Genomic DNA, 25,868 nt, shown 5'->3' with positions numbered 1-25,868 from the left:
ATATTATAGTGAGATTGAAGAGACATGCAACCAAGTGCAACATGTAAAAATATTAGGACAACTGAATCCACATTTGTCTCTCTCTACTCTACCTTCCTTCTTTGTGGTGCTAGGGACTGAAACCTGGGCCTCACACATACAAGACAAGGTCTCTCTACTGCTGAGGTACCTCCTGGAACTGACATTTCTGTGGTCATGCAATTTGCATATGCAATGTAGTCTAGCAATTTCAAATGATTCAAACTGTAGATAGTCTCACAGTAGCAATATTAAAACTGCTCCAATTTGTTTATTGTTTTGCGGAAAGTTAAGAGAAAGTACTTGTTCTTTCATTATGACTATTAATATTTTTTTATACTAGGGATCAAGCCCAGCATCTCACACTTGCAAGGCTCTATCATTGAGTCTCAGTCCCAGCCCCCACCTAGAAGATACTTGATGAAAAAATGGACGAAGAAGTAGAAAGGTAGAAGAAGGGTAGAAAGAAAAAGATACCCCCACCTCCATCAGGGCCAAATACTAACAACTGGCATAAGTGGACTAAAACTACATGGATATGCATGATTATATTCATGCTGTGACATAGAACCTGGCCTCAGGGCTATTGCTTACCTGGGTTTCCAGTTCTGTGACCTCGAGGTTCAGTTTGTTCAGGTGCTTGTTCACAAACGTGATGAGGGTCTGAAAGAGAAGCCCCACTTGACATTGAGACAGACACACTCCTGCTGAGCCTGACAGTTGCCTCAAGACACTACCCTGAATACCAGGGCCAGAGTGCTTGGCCTGGGGACCCTGTGGTGAGCTAGGAGGAAGAACAGTCTCTGGCTAGCTTTTCCCACAAGCCCCTGGGGCACAGAGAAAAGACAGCACTGTGTGTGTGTGTGTGTGTGTGTGTGTGTGTGTGTGTGTGTGTGTGTGTGTGTGTATGTGTGTTACTATAACTGGTGATCTCAGTGGCCACTCACTACTTCCCAGTTCTTTCTAGGCCCAGGTACTCATGCCTAGGAGATCAGACAGATGAGGTGAGGATTGGTGGAGGGTACCAGAAAGGCTGGGTATTTATTCCTTGCAGGTGGCAAGACAGGGTGCCTATAGCCTCAGATCCCCTGAGAGGCATGGCCACACAGGGTTCCCACTAAAAACAAGATGGGCAATTGGACCTCACACAGGAAATGCCAGTGCTTGAGACTGACACGTGTCCACACGGTTGCCATGGCAGAGCTTGGCAGGTCTACTCCCTTCCCTCCCTCCTGTCCAGGTATCTCACCCCACCTTTTTCACAACGTTGAGCTTGTCTGGTGCGTGATCAAACAAGGTATCAAAGGCATCACGTTCTGGAAAAGAGGAATAATGTCAAGGCAGGGGCAGGTAGCTGGACTCTCTGGGGAAGCTCGCCCCAGTAGCAAATAGCAGTCTTTTAAGGATACGTGGTCTACTCCTAGGAGTATTTTTTTCCTGGGAGTCCCCATGAAGCTGCCTTTGGGCTGAGATCTGGGATTACTTTTGATGCTCAGCGGTCTTTCTGGGTGTCTGCTTTGTGTGCAGATGTGTGTTCCACCTTAGTCTCTGCTGGGTGGGTGGGGCATCAGTTTGATGTGAACTGCTCATTTCTCTTCTCAACTTGTATTCTGTTACATCAAAAACAAATTCTATTTCTTTTCTTTGTTTTTGATTTTTAGGCCACAATTGGTCACACTCAGGCTGACTCCTGGCTCTGAACTTGAAAATTACTCTTGGTAGGCTGGGGGACCATATAGGATGCCAGGAATTGAACCCAGGTTGGCTGTGTGCAAGGCAAACACCCTACCCACTGTGCTATCTCACTCTGGTGCCATGAGTCCTATTTCTTTTTTGTTTTGTTTTTAGGTCACACCCAACAGCTCTCAGGGGACACTCCTGGTTCTATGCTCAGAAATTGCTCCTGGCAGGCTTGGGGGACCATATGGGATGCCAAGATTTGAAGCACCGTCCATCTGCATGCAAGGCAAACACTTTACCTCCATGTTACCTCTCTGGCCCCATGAGTCCTCTTTTTTTTTTTTGGGCCACACCCGGCGGTGCTCAGGGGTTACTCCTGGCTGTCTGCTCAGAAATAGCTCCTGGCATGCACGGGGGACCATATGGGACACCGGGATTCGAACCAACCACCTTTGGTCCTGGATCGGCTGCTTGCAAGGCAAACGCCGCTGTGCTATCTCTCCGGGCCCATGAGTCCTATTTCTAAGTGGGCTCTAAAATTATTTGAAAGGAGAATTTTGTTCAAATACTAAATCATATTTTTCTTTCATTTCTAAAGCTAGGACACCCTCAAAAAATTCTGGGAGATGGCAAAGATAAATAGGGAAATTGGGAACCAAGGACCTCAAGAGAGACTAGAAAATCTCCATCTAGCTAGTCATGGAAACCCATTTGAGCCTCAGTTTCTTCTTCTGTAAAATTTCATCTGAAAATTGAATCAGATCAGCTCTCACTTTCTACCACTCTGGTGTGTCCTGACAGTGAGAGAAAAAAGTGGGCACAAGTGGTCTAGAAACTGAGGTCACTGAGCTATGATCCCTGTGATCTAATTCTCAAAACATCATCACCCAGAGCACATTTAAAATTTTGGACAACAGCAAATGGGTGCCCCCTGCAGGGGCTTTCCTTGCTAGGGCTCCACACACTCTGGGCCATGTAAGAGAGAAGATGAGGGGAGGTTGTTGGGAGTGTATTTGATTGAGCCTGGGGCCAACTTCTTTTACCTTTGCACCAAAGGGTGAATCTGCAATGAGCTGAAAATGATAATGCTCTACGCACATCAATTACACACTCTATTAGCAAGCAAAAATTTTAGGAAATAGGAAGCTGCGGTGTGGTGGAACACTAGAGAGTGAAGGCAGCCTCTAGAGGGCCTAGAGAGAGCCCCTCTGGGGCAGAAGGCAGGCCCCAAGCATGTATGTGAAGGACAATCTCATGCAGCTTACCATGCCTTCCAGAAAGAGCCCTGTAGGAAAAGAAAGAAATAATGTGAGTTTTTTCACAGCATTCTTTGCTGAAGGGTTCAGTAAAGTTCAACAGTTTCTTGGCACTGTATCTCACACTAAACCTAAATGACCATTACCTCTCCCCCACCATCATGCAAATATGTGATGTTTGTGCAAAGCCGGGTATAAGTAATGCTTAGTGGACTTTTTTTTTTTTTTTTTGCCTTCATTATAATTGCACTATTGCATGTATTTGGGCATGGTTCTCAATCGGGTTGTAAGGGCAGAGCTAAAGCCCCAGTTAACATAACATTGCATTATTTAGAGTATGCAGGCATCTGCTTGGAAGGGTCAAGTTTGCTTCTGTCCTTGTCAAATCTAGCAATACCCACTAAGTTATACTTGTCACTAGCTCATAAGGTTTTCTTAAAGAAGTCATAAACTGGATCCAAATACAGAGCAATGAAACAGTCAAGTAGAGCACACACAGTAGAGAGAAACCGCATAGATTTAAACCCCAGAGTGGTCTGCTGCTGTGTGATTTGGTACAAGCTACTAACCTCCCTGAACTCCAGGAATCATCTTTAAAATAAGATGAGAAATAAAAATATTTTAATGGGAGGTGATGAGTAGGAAATGATTTTTAGCATTAGTTTCTTTTTTCTCCTTCCCTCTTACTCCCTCCTTCCCTCCCTTCCTTGGTTTTTAGCATTAGTTCTCCTTTCTCCTTCCTTCCTTCCTTCCTTCCTTCCTTCCTTCCTTCCTTCCTTCCTTCCTTCCTTCCTTCCTTCCTTCCTTCCTTCCTTCCTTCCTTCCTTCCTTCCTTCCTTCCTTCCTTCCTCTCTCTTTTGCATTAGTTTCTTTTTTTTTTTTTTTTTTTTTTTTGGGCCACACCCGGCATTGCTCAGGGGTTACTCCTGGCTGTCTGCTCAGAAATTGCTCCTGGCAGGCACGGGGGACCATATGGGACACCGGGATTCGAACCAACCACCTTTGGTCCTGGATCGGCTGCTTGCAAGGCAAACACCGCTGTGCTATCTCTCCGGGCCCTGCATTAGTTTCTGTATACAGAAGATATCCAATATATTTTTTCTTTTTCATTTTTTGGGAGGGGGATGGTTAATACCTGGCAGTGTTCAGGGCTTACTCCTAGCTCTGCACTTAAGGATTATTCCTGGAAGGAATCAGGAGACCATATGTGATGCCAGTTATCAAACATTGGTCAGTCATGTGCAAGACAAATTATGCTATCTTTCTAGCCCAATAATTTTTTTCTTAATGCATTTTTGGTCCTTATTATGTTGATTTATTTCAACCACATATCTCTTACCTACTAAGTAACTACTTATAGGTCATATAGTGGAAATTAACTTGGAGCTAATTGCTTGACAGAACAAGGTAAGTTTTCTTCATCTTTAGGGTTATGGGGTGGTGAGAGGTGAAATCACTGCTTGTGTTTTATTATGACTATCATCAGGCATGAGGACTTTCTTTTTTAGTTTTGGGCATACCCAGAGGTGCTCAGGGGTTATTCTTGGCTCTGTGCTCAGCAACTGCTCCTGGTGGTGCTCTGGAGACCATATGGGATACCAAGGACTGAAGTCAGGTCAGCCATGCGCAAGGCAAAAGTCCTACCATGTTGCTCTGGTTCCTAAAGGAAGGCTTTCTAAGCCAGCAGTTTTCAACTGTAAACCAGTGTGAGAACCAGATCCAGGACACACTTGTAAAAAGGTTGAATAAAGCCCACTTCTCAAACTTAACACCAGATCACATTCTAACCTAGAAGTTTATTTCCATATTTAAGTGGTAAGATGGAAAGAGGAGGGAGGAAGGGAGAGGAGAGAGGTAGAGTTAAAGATATATATATATAAACAGGCAAAGACAGAGATATATAAACACAGAGAGAAAAACAAAAGAGAGAGAGAGAGGGAGGGAGGCCAAGGGCAGCATCCCTGGCAGCTGAGACTAGGCTGCACAGTGACACAGAATGTTCCCTGATTTGGAAGTTGATCATCATCTTAATCCTCTCAGGTATGTCTACAAGAAGGTAAGATTGTGAGTATCGACTAGTCTGGCAAAGGCTGGGAGGTGGGGGGGGGCTAGTCAGGAATACTCCTTTATCAGTTGCCTTGCACCCCAGGAGAAAGGCCAAGAGTCCATGTGCCTCGTAGCTTGACAAGCACTAGAGAGATGAGAAAGACACGGATGGGGTCTCCAAGACCATAAACTGGACAATCTCAGGAGGTGCCACTGCATGCCTACTCCTAAACTCACACTGAAATGTGACCTCTCAGGGGGGCTTCATAACAGGGATGTGTGAGCCATCTTGCAAGACAGACAACATTCTGAACCCCTCATTAGTACTGGCAATGCTTAAAAGGTATGGACTTTCCAGGAGAGCCAAAGCTAGGAAGGAGCAAGTTGGGCCAGGAGAAGGCAGAACTTTTTTTTTTTTTTGGTTTTTGGGCCACACCCGGCGGTGCTCAGGGGTTACTCCTGGCTGTCTGCTCAGAAATAGCTCCTGGCAGGCACGGGGGACCATATGGGACACCGGGATTCGAACCAACCACCTTTGGTCCTGGATCGGCTGCTTGCAAGGCAAATGCCGCTGTGCTATCTCTCCGGGCCCAGAAGGCAGAACTTTTACCTGAGGCAGTCTGTGCCCCCTCACCAGTGAGGACAGGCTTTTGGCACTTAGAGATGAGACCTCTAGGTCAGAGAGATCCTAGGACTAAGAGGAAAGTCAGCAGCAGAGTCACCTTTAAACCCAAGCCCGTCTGATTGAGAGGTGCCTGCAATTCCCACTCTTGTTAGGGAATATGGGAATGCTTAGGGAGTAGGGGGGTGGCACTGAAAACCAGCTTTGTTCAGCTTTGTCTGTGGCCAGGGCTCTATTCTGCCCAATGATCTCAACCCCTCCACCCCTCAATCCCTTTCCCCATCATCCTGCTTTTTGGGCTTAAGAACAAACCATTGAAACTTCTCTTTTCCATAGCCAACTGTTTACATACTTTGAGATTCTTATTTCTTGATGTAAATGAAAGTAATAAAAACCTGCCAACAAATCCCACCACACTAAGGTAGAGAGGGGTTTTAGGAGGATCGTGGCCCATGACCAAACAAATTAGATTCAGAAAAGGAAGATGTTCCTTTGAAGGTTCACAGTTTAAATTCAATTCAGTGTTTAGAGCACCAGTGATTTCATACTGGTTGCTTGGGGTGGGGAGTATGCACAAGTCTTCCTGGAGTGCCACAAAATTAGAATTTTCAATCACTACTAATTCCCTCTCCCCTTGTCCCCACCCAAGTTTGTACCTTAAGCATTGAGAAGCATGTTTTGAATGCATGGAAAAGGCTAAACTATAATCATTGGCTGAAGTCTAATCCCTCTTGCAATCCCAATAAATGAAAACTAAATATCAGCAAATGGATGAATTTCGGAGAAACATCTGTGTTCCATTACAGATTTGCTGGCAACAATGGTGTTGACATACTCTGTGTTACCAGTTATTTCCTCTTGGATTTGCCGAGACTGGAGGATTCCTTCTCGTTTCTGAAACAGGGGTGGGGAGATGGGTTGGGAGGAGGAGAGAAAAATATTTTTTAGAAAAACACACACACTCATAAAAACCAAACTAACTGATTAGTATTCCAGATAGGAAGAATGTGGCTGGTGTTTTATATATGATTCCAGGGATGAGATACAGAGAACTAGGAACCAAGATCGCCTGACTGGACTGTACCATTTGTACTTAAGTGCAATTAGTGTTTAGTCCAAACAAGTAGGCTGTTTCTTGGATGGTGATGCTTTTTCTTTTTTTATTGGAAGATACTCTGCTGGAAGCAAACTGTTTGCCTCCCGGAGTAATCCACAGTAAACCAAATGGAAATGAAGGCCAGGGTGTGTCTGCCCTCCAGCTGGGGCCACAGAGGGAAGCTGAGAAACAAATTTAATGGGGTTCTGGGGTGGAGGAACTGAGGCCAACTTGGAGAATACAAAAGGAGGCAGAGTTGCTTTTTATTCTAATGGATAAATAGGGAAGTTTTTAAATAGGCAGTATAGTCCTCTAGCAACTGACTAACCCATTGAGAAAAAGTTTAGAATTTTAGATGTGCTATTATACACTCACCCATACACTCATTCACCCACCTGTGGGACACCTGACCATGCACGCTCTCTGTAAATTCTCTCTCCTTTATTGTACCAGCCCCTGTCTGAACTTGATAGCAAATACTAGTTTTTGGGCTTGAAGGATTAAAGTATGATAGATAAAGAGTATATGCTAGTATTGTTTACTTTAGCATTTTCTAATATTCCTGATGTCCCAGATAAGTAGGAATACTTTTCACTCTCAAGCTTGTCAAGGATAATTAATTTTGGGCCCAGAGAGATAGCACAGTGGCGTTTGCCTTGCAAGCAGCCGATCCAGGACCAAAGGTGGTTGGTTCAAATCCCAGTGTCCCATATGGTCCCCCGTGCCTGCCAGGAGCTATTTCTGAGCAGACAGCCAGGAGTAACCCCTGAGCACCGCCGGGTGTGACCCAAAAACAAAACAAAACAAAACAAAAAAAAAGAAGAATTAATTTTGTATTCATCCAGGAAGAGAGGAAATACTGAATGTACTCAAGAGTAGACATGTTCAGCATGAGGAGGGCTCTTTAACTTGGTTTGATAGAATGTGTAAGACCTCATTGGATACAGTCAATTATTCTAGTAAGAATAATGGGACAAGTCAACAGACAGAGCCAGAAGAGCTTGAAAGTGCTCAGTTAGTGAGCTACTATTGGTGAATGGCTGCCATTCATTCATCCATCAATGGAGAATCACTCAGCATTGGTTTGGAGTTTAAACCTTATCTATGGGCAGAGAGGTCAGGAGGGTGTTTTAGGATTTAGGAAGGACTTTTGAAGGGAAAAAGATTTTATCAGGTCCCCTCACAGTCAGCAGCCAGATAATTGGAAGATGATCTAACTATGGCAGGCCTTTGTGAGAAAAAATTTATCTTCTACGAAGGTTGACAAGAGTGTCCCAAAGGAGTCCTCAAACACTGTTGTCTTAGCTAAAATCTGCCTTCCTGACCCTCCTGTCAAAACTTCCAGAATCTTCTTTTCATATTCAAATAGCTACAGGAATGAGTGACTCTGCAAAATACTTTTTACAGAAGGCAAAGTTGGGCTGGAAAAAGGCCAGAGTATATCTGGATTAGATTAAGAATGGAGTATCAAAGCAAAAAAAAAAAAAAAAAAAGAAGTAAAGAAAAAATAGATATCCTTCAAATGGGATCAAATGAGGATAAATTGGGACTTCTTTTCAAATTCAGCTTCAACATATGTAAGATTTTCACATGGGGCTAATGGAATCTCTGCTCTTGTCTGTGCAGTGATTCAGACATAAAATCTCATCTTCAACTTCATGCAAAATTACATGCTTTTATGCAGAATGGAAAAGAAATCTGGGTTAAATAATCCCTGACATAGCATCCCAATTCTCCTCCATCTATTATTTGTTCCCCAAAGAGCTCTCTCTACTTCATTTGGTGACTCATGGCCAGTTCTGCCTCTTGCTTCTGTGCCTGTTTAACTTGATAAAGCAAAGTACCCCATAAAAACTGACATGCATTGATGCCATTTTATGTAACATGTCCTCTTTTCTCTCTTGTGCTAACAAAACTGCCCACAGGAGAAATTAAGCCAACAACAGACCTTCTGATGGCCTATAATTTAGCTGAAAATTAGGCATGAGGTGTGGGCTTGCCATGACCACCATTTCAGATTAGGAGCCCCTCTCTTCTTGCTTACATTTTGAATCCTAGTTTAAAAAAATATAATGGAATAGATTTGCACATGATTGATTAGTAAAAATTACACAATAGAGATGGCCTGGATTCACTGGGAAGATACTTGTCCCAGGATGCTCTGGGCTGGCCACATATTCATTGCTTAGTGCCATGCTTGACACAGTTGAGTGCTCTATAAATGAGGCCAATTAGTCCTTTTCAGTCAGCTGCATTTAGAGTCTGAACCACACACACACACACACACACACACACACACACACACACACACACACACACACACGCACACACACACACTCACATGTCCTACAGGTTTCTAAAAGCCTCTCTGCTGCATATGTGTGGATTTGTCTCCTGGCGGGCAGGGCCAAAGTGACATATATCTACTATGCCCCCTTGATGGTTAACAAGTCGGATACTTAGATAGCATACAGAAATACTTTTTCATGAGGGCATGAGTGAAGTTCTTTCTTGAGACACTCCCCAAGTTATCACCCTCCACTTACTGGGAGTTCAGCTCAAAGACCCTTTGTCTTGGATACTGACTGCAAGGGACAGTCAAACTGCCATACTGTTTCCTATTTAAGAACTCTGGGCAGGCAGCCCTGCATATTCAAGGCACTGCTTACAAAAGGAGTTCTTGCTTGAAAAGTGCTTATTTAGAAAGGAACAGAAACAAGCAAACACAATGATGACCTTTTGCTAAATGAGAATAAAGTTGGAAAATAAAATTAAATCTGAATACCTAATGAGGTTAAGAGCAGAGGGATATAGTCACGGAGAAAAAGAGCACACCCTCATTGTGGAAATTACACAGCCACATGTGAATGGAAATTCCATCCAACAATCTGGAAAGAAGAATTTGAGCTGTGCTGCTCTGGACAGTGGAAGGTGGAAGTGCCCTCAATAAAGGTATGTTGGGATCTCTTTGGGTCTCTGTCTCTCACATGTGTTTCCTTCCAGTTTAATTTGTTTAAATAAAAACTAATTCTCGGCTGGAGCGATAGCACAGCGGTGGGGCATTTGCCTTCTAAGTAGCCAATCCAGGACAGATGGTGGTTCGAATCCCAGCATCCCATATGGTCCCTCTTTTCTGTCAGGAGCGATTTCTGAGCACAGAGCCAGGAGTAACTCCTGAGCACCACTGGGTGTGACCAAAACCAACCAACCAAACCAAAAAACCCAAAACCTAATTCTCTCCACAGCTAGCAGGGTACTCTTCCATAAGTGAACAACTTACAGACAATCTTCCCTCCTGCTCTGAAACAGACACAATACAGATACCATCACCTTGAAGACAATGCACAGCGCAGGCACACATTCTAAACTAGCTTTCCCTATTTACATTCTTCCCCTTTGCACACGCATTTAGGATAAGTCCATCTGCTTCAAAAACTCACTCACATCCCTTCCAACATTTAGCACAACTAAGGATACCTGGTATTCATTCAGCTGTCTAACAAGCTTTCCAGTGTGCCTAGATCTCTCAGGAACTCAGCAACCACATTTCATGAAAGAAAGATATTTGCAGGGTATCTGCTTACCTGGACCACAACCACCTGAATGGAAACATGGTCTGGGAGTCGAATTGGTGCCCGAAAATATTGGGACAAAGCAACCAGCAGGTGCAAGATGGCTACCAGGCTCTTGGCATGAACAGCTGAAATATAAGATTATGTAAAAATTAGAGTATCTTTTTTTTTTTAGATTCTAGGTAGAGCTCAACAGATATTCCAAATGCAGTAGAAGGAGCATATCCATTGCCTTTTTTGTTAGTTGTAAAGTTCCTTGGCTTCCTAGGTTTTTCCATTCTTGGTCAAATTCGATAGAACTTCCTGGGTCCCCTTCTTACTAGATTTCCAGAACATTGCCTCTCCCTATAAACTAAAAGTCCCATCAATATTCTGAAACCTGCAGAATTTTGAGCCCAGATGGGCCTTCTGCAAGCTTACTGGTCTTGTTCATGTTACTCAAAAAACAAAGAGTTTGTCTGTTCTGTAGCCCCTCATTGCTTTTCCTCTAATTGAACTGTCTGGATTATCTTCATCACACTATTCAGAATTCTCCACCAAAACAGGTCCCAACACATGAACATCAATGAGCATTGGATCTCTAGAGGAGGGTATAAGACATCTGGCTTCACTGGTCTCTTGAGTGCTATCTATAGTTAATGTAGACAATGAATGCCCTTTGGGAAATAGTTGGAAGGGAATGTTTGTGACTCGATTGGCTTCTATAGCTACTTGGCAATGGGTTGTAGTAGAAGGCATTGATGCTATAGAAGTATGTATAACTATTGGATAATTTCTTGGTAGAAACAGGAAGAAAAGAGTGTAATGTAATTAAGCACATACAGGTTAGACTGGAGCTTGGGTTCTGACTGAACAACTATTATTTACTGCCTATGTGGCCATGAGAAGCTCACTCAAGGTGTCTGAGCCTTAAGCTACTAATTTTCTGCTACCTATGCTGTAAGAATTTACAAAAATGGGGCCGGAGAGATAGCATGGAGGTAAGGTGTTTGCCTTGCATGCAGAAGGATGATGGTTCGAGTCCTGGCATCCCATATGGTCCCCCGAGCCTGCCAGGAGTGATTTTTGAGTATAGAACCAGGAGTAACCCCTGAGTGCTGCCGGGTGTGACCTAAAAACCAAAATCCAAAATAAATAAATAAAAATAGAATTTACCAGGATAACTTAGGCAGAACTCCTGGCATTTACCAATACTTGGAATGGTTGATAATTTTTATTATAACTTCATTATACTTTATAGAAAGTGTGTGGCATATACACAATTAAACATGCCGATTTTCTCCTCTTTCTTATAAAAGGAAAAACTTGCCAGATAATAACCTGCCTTTATTAGCACTACAAACCTCATGGCTTTTCATATAGGGGTATTAAAGTAGAAATAAAAAAAAAAAAGCTCATGGGAGTTAGCAATGAACTGGGTCCATTTTTATAGTAGCATTTTCTCTGCTCTAACCAAGAAAGTAAAATGGTTCGTGCAATCTTTGGAATCTCCTTAGAGATTCCATTGCGACTTCAGAGGTTTTCCACTGAGTATGAAACACTACTACCATCAAATAGCAGATAAACTATTCTTGACTCTTGACTTCCAGGGGTTTCAGTTATGTATTTTGAGGCATGATTAGCTAAGTTTTGCCTATAGTGGCAAATTCAAAAAAGACTCCTCACCCAAGAAAAAGCAATGACATGCTCAATGCTGAGGAGAAGCAAAAACTGGGTTTATTTTTTCTGGTGAGAACTGCCATAGCATTGATCCAGTCACTGAGGGTTGTAAGGCTACTCCCTCCTCCTTTTCAATGGCAAATCCTAATGCTGGACAATCTGTGGGCCAACTGGTTTTTCTGACACACTAGTGACATTGTATATTATCTCCACTACTTTGGTAAGCACCTTAGAGCTACATGGTACTAGGCAGATCTCAGACTTTTACAATGTAGGCTCTGTCCTCTGTGCAATGTTTTCGAGTAAAGTTATTCCATAGTCTCTCTCACATGCATATGCAAACATTAACAAATGTTAATTACTATGTAATGCATTATCATTTTAAAAAATCTGAAAAACAGGGGCTGGAGAGGGAATACAGTGGGTAGGGAACTTGCATTGCATGCAGCTGATTCGGGTTCAATGCTTGGCATCCTATATGGTTCCCTGAACACCACCAGGAGTAATTCTTGAGTCAGGAGTACTGTGGCTCCGAGGAATGTATGGCGCCCAAACAAACAAAAAACAAAACAGCAACAACAACAAGACCCCCAAAGCAGAAGCACATACACACAACAACAACCACAAAAAAGAACCCTGGGGGGTCCAGAGCGATAGCACAGTGGTAGGGCATTTGCCTTGCATGTGGCCAAACCTGGACGGACTCTAGTTCAATTCCCGGCATTCTATATGATACACCAAGCCTGCCAGGAGTGACTTCTGAGCACAGAGCCAGGGGTAAACCCTGAGTGCCACTGGATGTGACCCCTCCTCCCACCAAAAAAAAAAAAAAGAGAAAAAAAGAACCTGGAAAACAGTTGTGTCCAATAGCAAGATGATGGTTTAGAGCATTAACTTTCACTTATTTTATTTTATTTTTTTTGGTTTTTGGGCCACACCCGGCAGTGCTCAGGGGTTACTCCTGGCTGTCTGCTCAGAAATAGCTCCTGGCAGCATGGGGGACCATATGGGACACTGGGATTCGAACCAACCACCTTTGGTCCTGGATCGGCTGCTTGCAAGGCAAACGCCGCTGTGCTTCACTTATTTTTTTTAACTGACCATAGAAATCCTCTGTGCTAAAATTTGTTAAGCAAAATTGATGCCAAAAGTATAAATGCTCTATCTTCATTTCTGGTTTTCTTTTTTTTTTTGTTTTTTTTTTTGTTTGTTTTTGGGTCACACCCGACAGTGCTCAGGGGTTACTCCTGGCTCTATGCTCAGAATCGCTTCTGGCATGCTCAGTGGACAATATGGGATGCCAGGACTCAAACCACCATCCTTCTGCATGCAAGGCAAATGCCCTACCTCCATGCTATCTCTCCGGTCCCATGAATAATATTTTTAAAATCAACTACATGGAGCAAGTCACTGAGATAATTACTTCCACTAGCCTACTATTCATCTCAGTTCTAGAACTCTCCCCAATCATTTAAGAAAATCATTTAAGAGAATCCAAAAAATTGACACAATCTCAGACATTTGACTTCAGATGATCTGATTTTTAGTAACAGGTCGAAAAAAACATTCTAAAAGATTCAAGGTCAGGGCTGGAGTGATAGCAAGCAGTAGGGCATTTTCCTTGCAAGCAGCCAACCTGAAATGAACCCAAGTTTGATTCCTGGCATCCCATATGGGCACTGGAATCCGCCCCCAAACCATAATAATAATAATAATAATAATAATAATAATAATGTAACTATTAAAAATAAAATAAAAGATTCAAGGTCAATATAGGATTAGATAAATTTTGGAATATCTATATCTACCCTAAGAAAACATAAGGAGCTATCAAAAACCATAACTATCAAGTCCAGATGAAAATAAGCAACATATGTATGACAGACTAGTCAGAGAAGATTGAAAAACACAAGAATGTAGATATCTTCATCAAATGAAATATGCATTGGTATGGATAGTGGTGGATGAAAATAGTTGAGAGTGGTATAATATGAGTAATTATTTTACTCATGTTTCATAACATAAAAAAAAAGAATCAAACTACTGGTCCTAATGAGATTTTTAAAAATTTCATGGGTAGGGCATATGCTTTGCTGTGGCCTATACAAGTTGATCCCAGCACCACATAAGGTCCTTTTAGCCTACCAGGTATGATTCCTGAGCACATAGCCAGGAAAAAACCTTGAGCATTGCTGGGTGTGGCCCCAAAAAGCAAACAAAAATTCCATTTGAGGATGGAGAGCTCCTTTCAAATGACCAAAATGAATTTGTTTCTAGGCACCCCAGGTAATCTCTAGAATACCACCAGGGGTAATTTCTGAGTGCATACCAGGAGATACCTTTGAACATTGCCAGGTGTGCACCCCCAAACATAAAACATACCAAAACAGAACAACTTAAATTTTTCATTTGTTTAGAGTTCATGCTTTGCTACCAAATGGACCCTTGGTTTGATCCCTAGCACTGTACTCCCTATTCTTCCAATCCATTCTTTAACCTTTCCACCCCTCAAATTGGGTTCCTTGTGATTATAAATGGAGTATTGTTTTATTTGGAGGGCTAGGTGGAGAGGGTTCCATATTCAAAGAAATAGGAAATAAGATAAAACAAAATCAAAGTAAAACAAAATTAAGAGAGGTTTCATAAAAACATTCTGATATTTGTGACTAGTGTGTACTTAAAAAATGCAGTATACTTTTCTAAACTAATGATCAAACCCCTTCTACCTCCCTGAAGGCTGTTAATATTCCTGGGACAAGAACAGCACCAGGTCCAGAGCTTAGAATTCTTTTCCTCTCACCCCAGAGCATCCTGAATTCTTCCTAGGAAATACTATTTTCTTTTCTTTTTTTGGGGGGGGGGGTGTCATACCTGGCAGCGCTCAGGGGTTACTCCTGGTTCTGCGCTCAGAAATCACCCCTGGCAGGCACAAGGGACCATATGGGATGTCGGGATTTGAACCACTGTCCTTCTGGATGTAAGGCAAATGCTCTACCTCCATGCTATCTCTCCGGCCCCGAAATACTATTTTTATCTTACTACCTGATTTCTTATTGATTCTGGTAAGGTTTCAGTAAAGTAAGGCACCAAAATGACCCTTGGGCTATACTAGCTGGAATAACTAAATTTTAAAATTCTGTCCTCCTGAGCCAGACAAATAATACAGTGGTCAGGGCACTCTTCTTGCTTGCAGCTGACCTGGATCAACTGCCAGCACCTGAAAAGGTCCTGTGAGAATCACCATGAAGGTTCCTTGAGCACAGAGTTAGGAGTAAGTCCTGAACACTGCTGCGTGAGTGTGATCCCAAAATCAGAATAAAATTTTGTTTCATGTCTTTATTTTCAACCACCTCTTTGCTTATTCTGGAAAACAAGGACAGTGAGAGGAAAAAAAAGTAAGATTTAGAAAAGAGACCATCTGGGCCCGGAGAGATAGCACAGCGACGTCTGCCTTGTAAGCAGCCGATCCAGGACCTAAGGTGGTTGGTTCGAATTCCGGTGTCCCATATGGTCCCCCGTGCCTGCCAGGAGCTATTTCTGAGCAGACAGCCAGGAGTAACCTCTGAGCACTGCCGGGTGTGGCCCAAAAACAAAACAAAAAAAAAAAAAAAAAAAAAGAAAAGAGACCATCTTCCCTAAGATCTCCACTTCCCCAAGCCTCTTTTATTGAAAGAAGGCCGTTTCCTGGAAGGTAGTATAGGGACCCAGAATTAGTCCATAGAAAATGGGTTCCTTTCCCTTCTGTCTCATGAGGTTTCTGTAGAAAGCTGTTTCCATATGGGAATATAGAGGTTCAATATTCTGTTAATACTAATAGTGTGTATATATTCTGTCTGATGAAGTGAATATTTCCCCAGAAGTCCAGGGTGGCAGAATCCATCCTAGTTTTCCAGACAGCTTCTAGGAGGAAAATCTCAGGGTAGGGACCAGACATGTCACTTATAGTGTCATTGCCACTCTGTCCAACTCACAGTCCACATTCCACTTGATGCTCCTGGGAGGAAGTTTCAGGGTTTCATTGATCTTCTCTAGGACAGTCTGGAGCTTTTGCTTCTGAGCAATCTCTGACTGGGTGACCTCAGCAACATTCAGCTTTTCACTTTCCAGTTTCTCTGGGGTGACAAGGAAAAGAGAAGGACTATTACATTTCTCCACAAGGACTTGAAACCAAGCCACTTCTGACTTGTTTTTCCCTGGTACAAACACACATGTTCTCACTCATCCAACAAATACTAATCAAACACCAAGAGCTCTTCCACCTAGCTGGATTGTCAAAGAAGTCTGTAAAAGACTGCTAACATCTCTTTTTTCTTCTTTTTTCAGTTTTTGGGTCACAACCGGCAATGCTCAGGAGTTACTCCTGGCTCTATGCTCAGAAATCGCTCCTGGACGGGGCCGGGCGGTGGCGCTAAAGGTAAGGTGCCTGCCTTGCCAGCGCTGCCTTGGACGGACCGCGGTTCGATCCCCCGGTGTCCCATATGGTCCCCCAAGCCAGGAGCAACTTCTGAGCACATAGCCAGGAGTAACCCCTGAGCGTTACCGGGTGTGGCCCAAAAACCAAAAAAAAAAAAAAAAAAAAAAAAAAAAGAAATCGCTCCTGGCAGGCTCAGGGGACCATATGGGATGCCAGGATTCGAACCACTGACCTTCTGCATGCAAGGCAAACACTTATCTCTATGCTATCTCTCTGGCCCCAAGACTGCTAACATCTTAAGATCCCAGGCTCTGCTAGTGCTGTTTGAACTCTTCCATCATAGGGGGTTTCCCTCTTCTTTGTAATTTTGCCAGATTCCAGAATTTGTGTCCTGACTGGAAACTTTTTTTTTTAATATTAATATCTTTATTTAAACAACTTGATTACAAATATGATTGTAGTTGGGTTTCATGTAAAGAACACCCCCCCCCCCCACTTCACCAGTGCAACATTCCCACCACCAATGTCCCAAATCTCCCTCCTCCCCACCCCACCTCCTCCTGTACTCTAGACAGGCTTTCCCCTTCCCTCATTCATTCACATTGTTATGATAGTTCTTAGTATAGTTATTTCTCTAACTGCACTCACCACTCTTTGTGGTGAGCTTCATGACTGACTGGAGACTTTGATTTGCTTCCACAGGGGGAGTTTGTTATATCTACACTGAAGGCATTTTGGAATATGTATCATGTCAAAGCATATCTTTTGTGTCTGTTTATGGGCCACATCTGATTTTGCTCAAGGCTTACTCCTGGCTCTGCACTGAGTAATTACTTTTGGTGGTGCTCGGGGAACCCTATAGGGTGTCAGGGACTGAACCTGGGCCAACTGTATGCAAGGCAAATTCCATACTCACTATACTATCTCTGGCTTCTATTTTTTGTTTTAAGTATCTTTTTAGGGGGATGGGGCACAACCAGCAGTTTTCAGGGGTTACTTGCAACGCTGCACTCAGGGACTACTGGTGAGCTTGGAGGACCATATGGGATGCTGGGGATTGAGCCTGGATTGGTGGTAGTCAAAGCAAGAACCCTATTTTCTACACTATATCTCTGACCCCAACCTTTTTTCCCTTTAAGCCTACGTGGAAGGTAACTTCTATGATGTACCCTATTTCATTCATTTGAAGGCACATTTTCAGGGAATATTCCTGAAATCAGAAGGTGACTTAAAATGGATGATATTGGCTAGAGCAATAGTTTAGCATGTATGGTATTTGCTTGCCTTGCATATAATCAGCTTGGGTCTGATATTTCACATCCCATATGGTCCCCTGAGTCTTACCACGAATGATCCCTGAGAACAGAGTCTGGAGTAAATCCTAAACACTATGGCCCAAATTAAAAATAATAATAAAAGATAAAATTAATGACACCCTAAAATGCTGTTGGCTGGGTGGAAGAAGTCAGTGTAAGTACAGTCTAGCTCTTTCCACTGTAGTCACTGCTAGGTCTGGATAAGCCTACAAGGGTACTTTGAAAAGGAGATATTTCTAAGCAATAAGAAAGCATTGAGTAATAGTTTAATTGAAGGGTTCTTTTCTTTTTGAGTGGTACTTGTATAATGGTATTTTAAAAGCACTGATTCTTGTATACAATGACATAATCCCTTGATACTTAAAGGCAAATAGTTAATTATTTTATTAGTCTAAAGTCATATGCATTTTGACTAATAAATATATATAACACTTTAGTCTATTTAGACTAATATATATTAGTCTAAATATATATATATATATATATATATATATATATATATATATATATATATATATACATACACACACACACACATACACACATATGTTTTTAGGTCACTCCTGTTGTATTTGGGGGACCAGATTCAGTGCTAGGGATTGAACTTGGGTTGGTTATACCTGATCCTAAAGTCATATTTTATCTAATACAGAGAATAACTTTGAATTTCCTAATGGGAAATAGCTATCTGCTGTTTCATTTACCTGATCCACTTCCAAAACCATTTGGGATTTAGAGAACCAACAGCTTAAAACATGCTTAAGACTTTTTTCTCTTCTTGTTCATTTTGTTTTGTTTTACCTTTTTTTTTTCCCAATGTCAAGGATAGGATTCAGATTTTGACATGTGAAGCATGTGCTCTACTCATGAGTTATAATCCTCGACCTTGACAGCCCCACTTCTATCTTTACAATCTTATTTTTAAGTAGTTCTAGATTATCCAACTTTCAAAATGGCCCTGGGGTAATATTAGAAGATGAGATAGCTCACTGAAAAGTTCCCATAGGTTTTGTGTATTTTTAGAATTCTTTCAGCACATTGATAATGTAGTTTTAATTTATTCTTGTTTGTGATGGTCTGACCTGTTAGGTTTTCTTTCTTGTTAGTTTTCTCCCTTCTTGTTAGCTCTTTAATCATGACATTTCATGGATATAATAAGCATGCATATATATATATATATATATATATATATATATATATATATATAAAAATATTCCTGAATGAAAAACTTTAAAGAGACCTTCTCTACCCTTATTTTTTCCTTTTATTTATTTATTTTTTTGATTGTGCTTAGGACTTACTCCTGACTCTCTGTTCAGTAGAGCGTAGGGGCCATATACGGTTTCCTGGATCAAATTCAGGACAGCTGCATGCAAGACAAACACCCTACATGTTGTATTATTTTCCAGCCACACCTTTTCTATTTTTAGATTGTGATTCTTTATCTTGGGTCCTTTCCTATTGTAGAAATAAATGAACAATTATTTTCCTTCTCCAAAGCAACTACCAGCCTTTGGTGGAAGCTGCCCAAAGTGCTTACTTAGGGAAAGTTGAGGCACATTATAATGGCTCTACAGAAGATAGCTAATATAGATTAGTGGTGATTAAATGAAGTAACTGGGAAGAGAAGAGTGAGGAGTGAGATGCGAGAACCACTTTTCTCCGTAGTCCTGTTATTACATCATTGTCTATGAATTTTCATATTTATAACATTTTGCTGGCACTGAAATTCTTAGGATGAACAACCTAGATCTCAGAGTCTGTTTTCCAGGTCAATAACTTTTTCTTGCACTATTGTTCATGATATTCTTGGTTTTGAGAAACTGGCTTCTATATGCTACCTTCTGAAACATGATTTTCCTATTTAAGTAGTTTGTGAGACAAATTGCATAAAATTATATTAACTTTGGTTTTCCTAAATTATAATTTGGTTTTCCTAAATTAAAAAAATATTATGGATTTTAGCATCTGGTTTAACTTAGAAAAGTTTTTTATTTATGGTTTTGCCTTTTGTTTTTCTTAGAAAAGTAATTTTACTTTTCCCTGATACTGTAATTATGATTTAGTTTTAAGGTCTGTCTGTGTGTGTCTTAATTACAAATAATAATTGCTGGTACAAAGTAAGGCTGGTGCTGCAGAGTGTTCCTGAAGGGTGGCTCTGGGCTTCTGAGCACTGCTGTGGGGGCTCCCAGGGAAAATATGTTTGTTTTTTTTGGGGGGGGAGGGTTTGGGCCACACCCGGCAATGCTCAGGGGTTACTCCTGGCTGTCTGCTCAGAAATAGCTCCTGGCAGGCACGGGGGACCATATGGGACACCGGGATTCAAACCAACCACCTTTGGTCCTGGATCGGCTGCTTGCAAGGCAAACACCGCTGTGCTATCTCTCCGGGCCCGGAAAATATGTTTGACAGTTTTTCCTTGACTACAATCATCTTACTAAATTTCCACATTAGTTATATTATCTTTGAGTCTTTATCATTCTCTGGATGTGTAAACAAGAACACTGTTATAACAGTGGGGGTTCAAACTGGGGTCTATGAGATATATGAAAGAACCTCCATCCCATGTACTATTTCTGGTCCTATGTTAAGTGATATAAGAAAGTAAAAGAGGGGCTGAAGAGATGACATGGAGGTTGGGTGTTTGCCTTGCATGCAGATGGATGGTGGTTAGAATCTCGGCATCCCATATAGTTCCCCCCAAGCCTGCCAGGAGTGATTTCTGAGCGTAGAAGCAAGGAGTAACCTCTGAGCGCTGCTGGGTGTGACCCAAAAACCAAAAACCAAAAAGAAAGAAAGTAAAAGAGTAAAAGAAAAACTGGGGGTTTGAACATATATGGATATGAACAACTAACATCAACAAACAGAAGGCTAAAAAAAAATCAGACTTCTATTTTCAATAAAAACTATGGTGGCTACCAGAGGAAAAGAAGAGGCATGGGGGAAAGGAGAAGAGGGATCTTTTTGATGACCAAATGGTGGTAGGAGCATTAAGAATTATATACCCATACAGGTAATAAAGCTATACCCATACAATTCTATAATATTACAAATCAATCAATTAAAATTGTGAAAAATAATTTTTTCTTTTTTTTCTACACCTTGTTTTAATTTTTAAAGCAAACTTAAGATATATGATCCTGTTCTTATATGATATATATGATATATTTCTATAATTAGTGATTTTTTAAAATAAGGCTTTTATTTGTATTAAGTTGCATGTGTTCTCTTGTTTTTGGCTGCCGGATCTTCTGGAAGTATGAGAAGGCAGAGGGAGCGTGCCTGCATTTACTCCCAAAAAATCCAGGTGATATCAATCCAAATACTGGCATGCCTGTAGTTTGGTCAGATCAGTATCTCCCTATACATAGATCTTTTATGTGATTAAGATTATATAGTACATATGCATCTATATCACATGATTCTTAATTTTGTGATATTCTTACCATGTTAGTAAATAGCTACTATTGATAGAAATAATTTAATGTACATACTTTTCCCTTTGAAATAAGGTACAATTGTTATATATGACTATTGTTGATCAATTATTTTGCTTCTAATGTATCTCTTGTAAATAATATATAGATAAGTATCTTTATTAGAAAAAAATAGTTGGCCGTGTTCTTTATATATCTTGGGTATACCTTACCTGATCACATGGTTTCCAACTATTATCTCCCAATTAGCTGGTTGTCTTTTGTATTTTTCTTGGTGATTTACTTTGCTATGCATGAGCATTTTAGATTGGTTTAGACCCCTTTGTTTATAATTGTATTTGTGTCCCTTGCTTTTGGAGTCAAATCAAAAATGCCCAAAACCCTTCTAAGACTGTTCTTTCTCCATATTTTGGTCATTTGTTATACATTAATTGATCATACATGTGTGGGCTTATAAAGATCTCTGGGATCTTTATTCTGTTTCATGGATCTATATCTTAATTTTTATGCCAATACCACACTGTTTTAATTAATGCATATTTTAATTTGGTTTGAAATCAGGAAATTATATGTCATCAATTTTTCCCCTCTTTCTCAGGAATGCTTTGGCAACCTGGAATCTTTTGTGACTGTAAATTTTAGTGACTGTAAATGTTTACTGTTTGTTTAAAAATTATTTTTCTTTTTTCTTTTTTTAGTTTTTGGGCCACACCCGGCGGTGCTCAGGGGTTACTCCTGGCTGTCTGCTCAGAAATAGCTCTTGGCAGGCACGGGGGACCATATGGGACACCAGGATTCGAACCAACCACCTTTGGTCCTAGATCGGCTGCTTGCAAGGCAAACACCGCTGTGCTATCTCTCCGGGCCCTAAAAAATTATTTTTTAAATTAAGTCACTGTAAGATGCAGTTTATAGTTGTTGGTGACTAAATTTCAGTCATGTAATGTCCAACATCCATCCTTTCACCAAGTATGGATTTCACTCATCTCTGTTTGCTTCCTACTCTCCACCTGCCCTCTCCCTTGACTGCTTCTGAGTACATTTTCCCTTCTCTCTATCTCTCCCTCTCCTCTTCTTTTTCACTTTTGAAACTGTAGTTTGCAATATGGCTACTGATGAGGTATCATGTATATCATTTTACATCCTTTCAGCACCCAGTTCTTGTGCAGAATAATAATTTTAAACTATTTTTGCTATAGTGGTCCCTTTTCTGTCCTAAATGCACACCCCTGCTCATTGTGGCAAATTTCCTACCAAGGAACAGTCTTCCTGTTCCTGATATTTATTATTTTGGGTATTATTACCATACTGTTTTTTTAATATCCCACAAATGAGTTTGATCATTCTATGTTTACCCCAATCCTATTCTATGTCTATCCCTAACTCATTTCACTCAGCATAGTACTCTCCATATCCATTTATGTACCAGCAAATTTCATGCCTTCATTTTTACTAACAGCTATGTAGTATTCCACTGTGTAGTAGTACCACAGTTTCTTTATCCGCTCATCTGTTCTGAGGCACATGGATTGTTTCCAGATTCTGACTTTTGTGAACAGTGATTCAATGAACATAGGAGTGCAGATGCTCTTTCTGCATTGTGTTTTTGGGTTCTTAGAGTATCCTTAATAGTGAAAGGTTTGTTCAGGTATTCCAAATCATCTGGGTTCAATCTTGGGAGGTTATAGAAGTCCAAGAATTTATCCATTTCTTGTAGGTTCTCTCATTTTTTTGTCATGTATATTATTAAGTAATCTGATTATTCTTTAAATTTCTGTGGTGCTTTTTCTGATATCCCTTTCATTTCTTTCATTTCTGATTCAATTTATTAGGTTTCTCTCTCTCTTTCTTTGTTAGTCTTGCTAATGGTTTATCAATCTTGTTTATTTTTTTTTTCAAGAACCAACTCTTGCTTTCAGTGACCTTTTGGAATTTTTTTGTTTCTAATTCACTAATTTCTGTTCAAAATAATACTATTTCCTTCCTCTTACCTAATTTTGTCTCATTTTGTTCGTCATTTTCTAATTTCTTAACTTGTGTGATTAAATTGTTCATGTAGGCCTTTTCTTCCTTCCTGATAAATGCTTGCAAAGCTATAAAATTTCCTCTTAATATTGCTTTTCCTGTGTCCCACAAATTCTAATAGTTCATGTCCTTATTCACATTTATTTCCTAGAATATTCTGATTTCCTCTCTGATCCATTGGTTGTTTTAGTAGTGAGCTATTTAATTTCTAGACGATAAATTTCTTTCTTCATTTCTGTTTGTAATTTATTTCTCTTTTCAGTACATCATGGTCTGAAAAGAGTTGAACTGGACCATTTCTATCAGGAAACATTGGATGTGGGGGCTTTTGGACATACTTGAAAGTGAATTCTGACTGGCTCCATCTCAAGAAGACCAGAGATTTTTGTCTGGAGATCAATCTACCTAAGGGTGATTTGGTGGCGTGGTGGCTTGATCAATTGTGATAATGAAGTTCAGTATAACGCTAAAGTACAGACATTTTTCAAAATTAATGATCCCAATATATGAGCATTTAATATTTTTCTATTAACTTCTATCTTCAACATTTTTTGTCAATGCCTTGTGGTTTTCAAGCAACAGGTTATTCACCTCCTTGGTTACTCAGACAGTGGTTCTAATCTCTCTTGCAATTGACAGTCTACATAAAACTTTTGACTTCCTCCCAAACTTAACTATTTGTATCCTGATGTTGAATGGAAGCCTTACCGATAACAAACATTGATTAAAACATATTTAATATACCATTTGCATTAAATATTTTTCTATTTTTTAATTTTTCATCTTTCTCTGCAGTTTTTAGAGATTACTCCTGGTTCTGAATTTAGGGATTATATGTGGTGCCAGGGATAGAATCCAGGTTAGCTGTATGCTATACAAACACCCTGCTTACTGTATTTTTGTTCTAGTTATTAATTGTATTTTTATGTTTATTGTAATCTTACTAGACTATAAACTGGGGAAGAGAACACAGAAAGGAAGTAAAAATACATACATAGCATTGTATTTACTAAAACCATTTACTCAATCTGTTTACATCTGTCTGTCAGTACCTACATAAGCACTGTCTATGGTGCAGATCAAGATCAAAGTTTTCTTGTAATATCATGATTTTGTTTCTCAGGAGCACTTCCAGTATTAGTAATGGCACCTAGTATATGTTCTGTGATGTTCATGGACTGAAATATAGTATTCAATATAACGAGAAATAAGAATCATAAGAGATCACTTTTTATTTTCTGTTATACATTTTGCTGGAGAGTGGAACTGCTCATGTGGAGATGACTGGTGTCATATGTTATTTAAAGCAGAAACTGACAGCAGCAGAAATAGCTATGGAACTACTATGGGTTTCCATATACATGTATATATTTTATCATGTAACTTGCAAATAATGAGTTTTACTTGTTCCTTTCCAGTATGAAGTGCAATCCCTTAAGCCCACTATTAAGAGTTTTAATGTTGAATTTTGTCAAAAGCTACTTCATATTAATATGATTATATAGTTTTGTTTTTTTGTATTGATGTGTTTTATCATAGAACCTTTTTGTGAATGTTAATATATATCCTTATGTTCCTAGAAAAAATACCCCTTTATTAGAATTATAATCATTTTGGGGTGGGGTCACACCCGGCGGCGTTCAGGGGTTACTCCTGGCTCTGCGCTCAGAAATAGCTCCTGGCAGTCACCGTGGACCAGATGAGATGCCGGACTTTGAACCATCTTCTGTTCTGGATCAGCTGCATGCAAGGCAAACACACTAACACTGTGCTATCTCTCCAGACCCTAGAATATATGGTCTTTTTAATGTATTGCTGAATTATGTTTGCTAAAATTAATACAATAGTAAACCCTTTACTGAGGGTTTTGACATCTATATTCAATAGAAAACTGGGCAAAATTTTTCTTTATTGTGTGCGTATGTGTGTGTATCTGTGTGATGTCTTTGTCCAGTATCAGAGTGATGTCTTCATAAAGAATGTTTAATAGTAAGTAACTTTAATTTTCTTGAAGAGTTTGAGAAGACTAGCTACTAAATCTTTTAATATTGGTAAAATTTTATTTTATTTTTTTCCTTTGTTTGTTTTTGGGGCACACCCAGTGGTGCTCTGGGGTTTACTCCTGGCTCTGAGCTCAGGAATCCACTCTTGGTGAGTTCGGCTGGGTATAGTGTTCTAGGAGAAGCATCCATTTCATTGAGTTGTTACTATATCCCACCACTGTCTTCTGGCCTTGAGGGTATCTGGTGAGAGGTCTGCTGTAAATCTTAAGGATACTCTTTTGAGTGTAATTTCACTTTTTGATCTTGCTGCTTTCAGTATTCTATCCTTATCTGTGGGATTAGTCATTGTGACTAGGATGTGTCTTAGGGTGCTTTTCTTCAGGTCTCTTTTAGCTGGTACTCTTTAGTAATGTAGGATGTACATGGTTGCATGCAATCTTTAACTTGGGAATTTCTCTGCAATGATGTCCTTGACTATTGCTTCTTCCTGGGGATTTTCTTCCTGGATTTCTGGGACTCCAATGATTCTTATATTGTTTCTGTTGAGTTTATCAAAGACTTCTATTTTTGCCTGTTCCTATTCTTTGAGGATTTTTTTTTCCATTGTCTGATCATTTGTGTTAAGGCTCTTTTCCAATCTTTTCTGTTCTATGGAGTTGCTATACATTTCATCTTTCAGCTCACTGATTTGGTCCTCAGCTGCTGGTTCTCTGTTGGAGAGGCT

At 40.4% G+C, this 25,868-nt stretch overlaps 1 protein-coding gene across 1 annotated transcript in view; it reads right to left on the bottom strand.

Annotated features, from left to right (window-relative positions):
- The window catches only part of PARVA (parvin alpha), a 202,872-nt gene that overhangs the window by 20,061 nt on the left and 156,943 nt on the right, over nucleotides 1-25,868 (bottom strand). Inside the window, exons 6-11 of the mRNA XM_049781123.1 lie at nucleotides 15,921-16,061; nucleotides 10,303-10,418; nucleotides 6,458-6,516; nucleotides 2,964-2,983; nucleotides 1,273-1,334; nucleotides 613-681 (exon numbers count right to left, since the gene is read on the bottom strand). Coding sequence (XP_049637080.1) covers nucleotides 613-681; nucleotides 1,273-1,334; nucleotides 2,964-2,983; nucleotides 6,458-6,516; nucleotides 10,303-10,418; nucleotides 15,921-16,061 — 467 coding nt within the window. The remainder of the gene's footprint in view (nucleotides 1-612; nucleotides 682-1,272; nucleotides 1,335-2,963; nucleotides 2,984-6,457; nucleotides 6,517-10,302; nucleotides 10,419-15,920; nucleotides 16,062-25,868) is intronic.

The sequence above is a fragment of the Suncus etruscus genome, chromosome 9 (genome assembly GCF_024139225.1).
Source record: "Suncus etruscus isolate mSunEtr1 chromosome 9, mSunEtr1.pri.cur, whole genome shotgun sequence".
Taxonomy (NCBI): domain Eukaryota; kingdom Metazoa; phylum Chordata; class Mammalia; order Eulipotyphla; family Soricidae; genus Suncus; species Suncus etruscus.
This window is presented reverse-complemented; position numbering and strand designations above follow the sequence as displayed.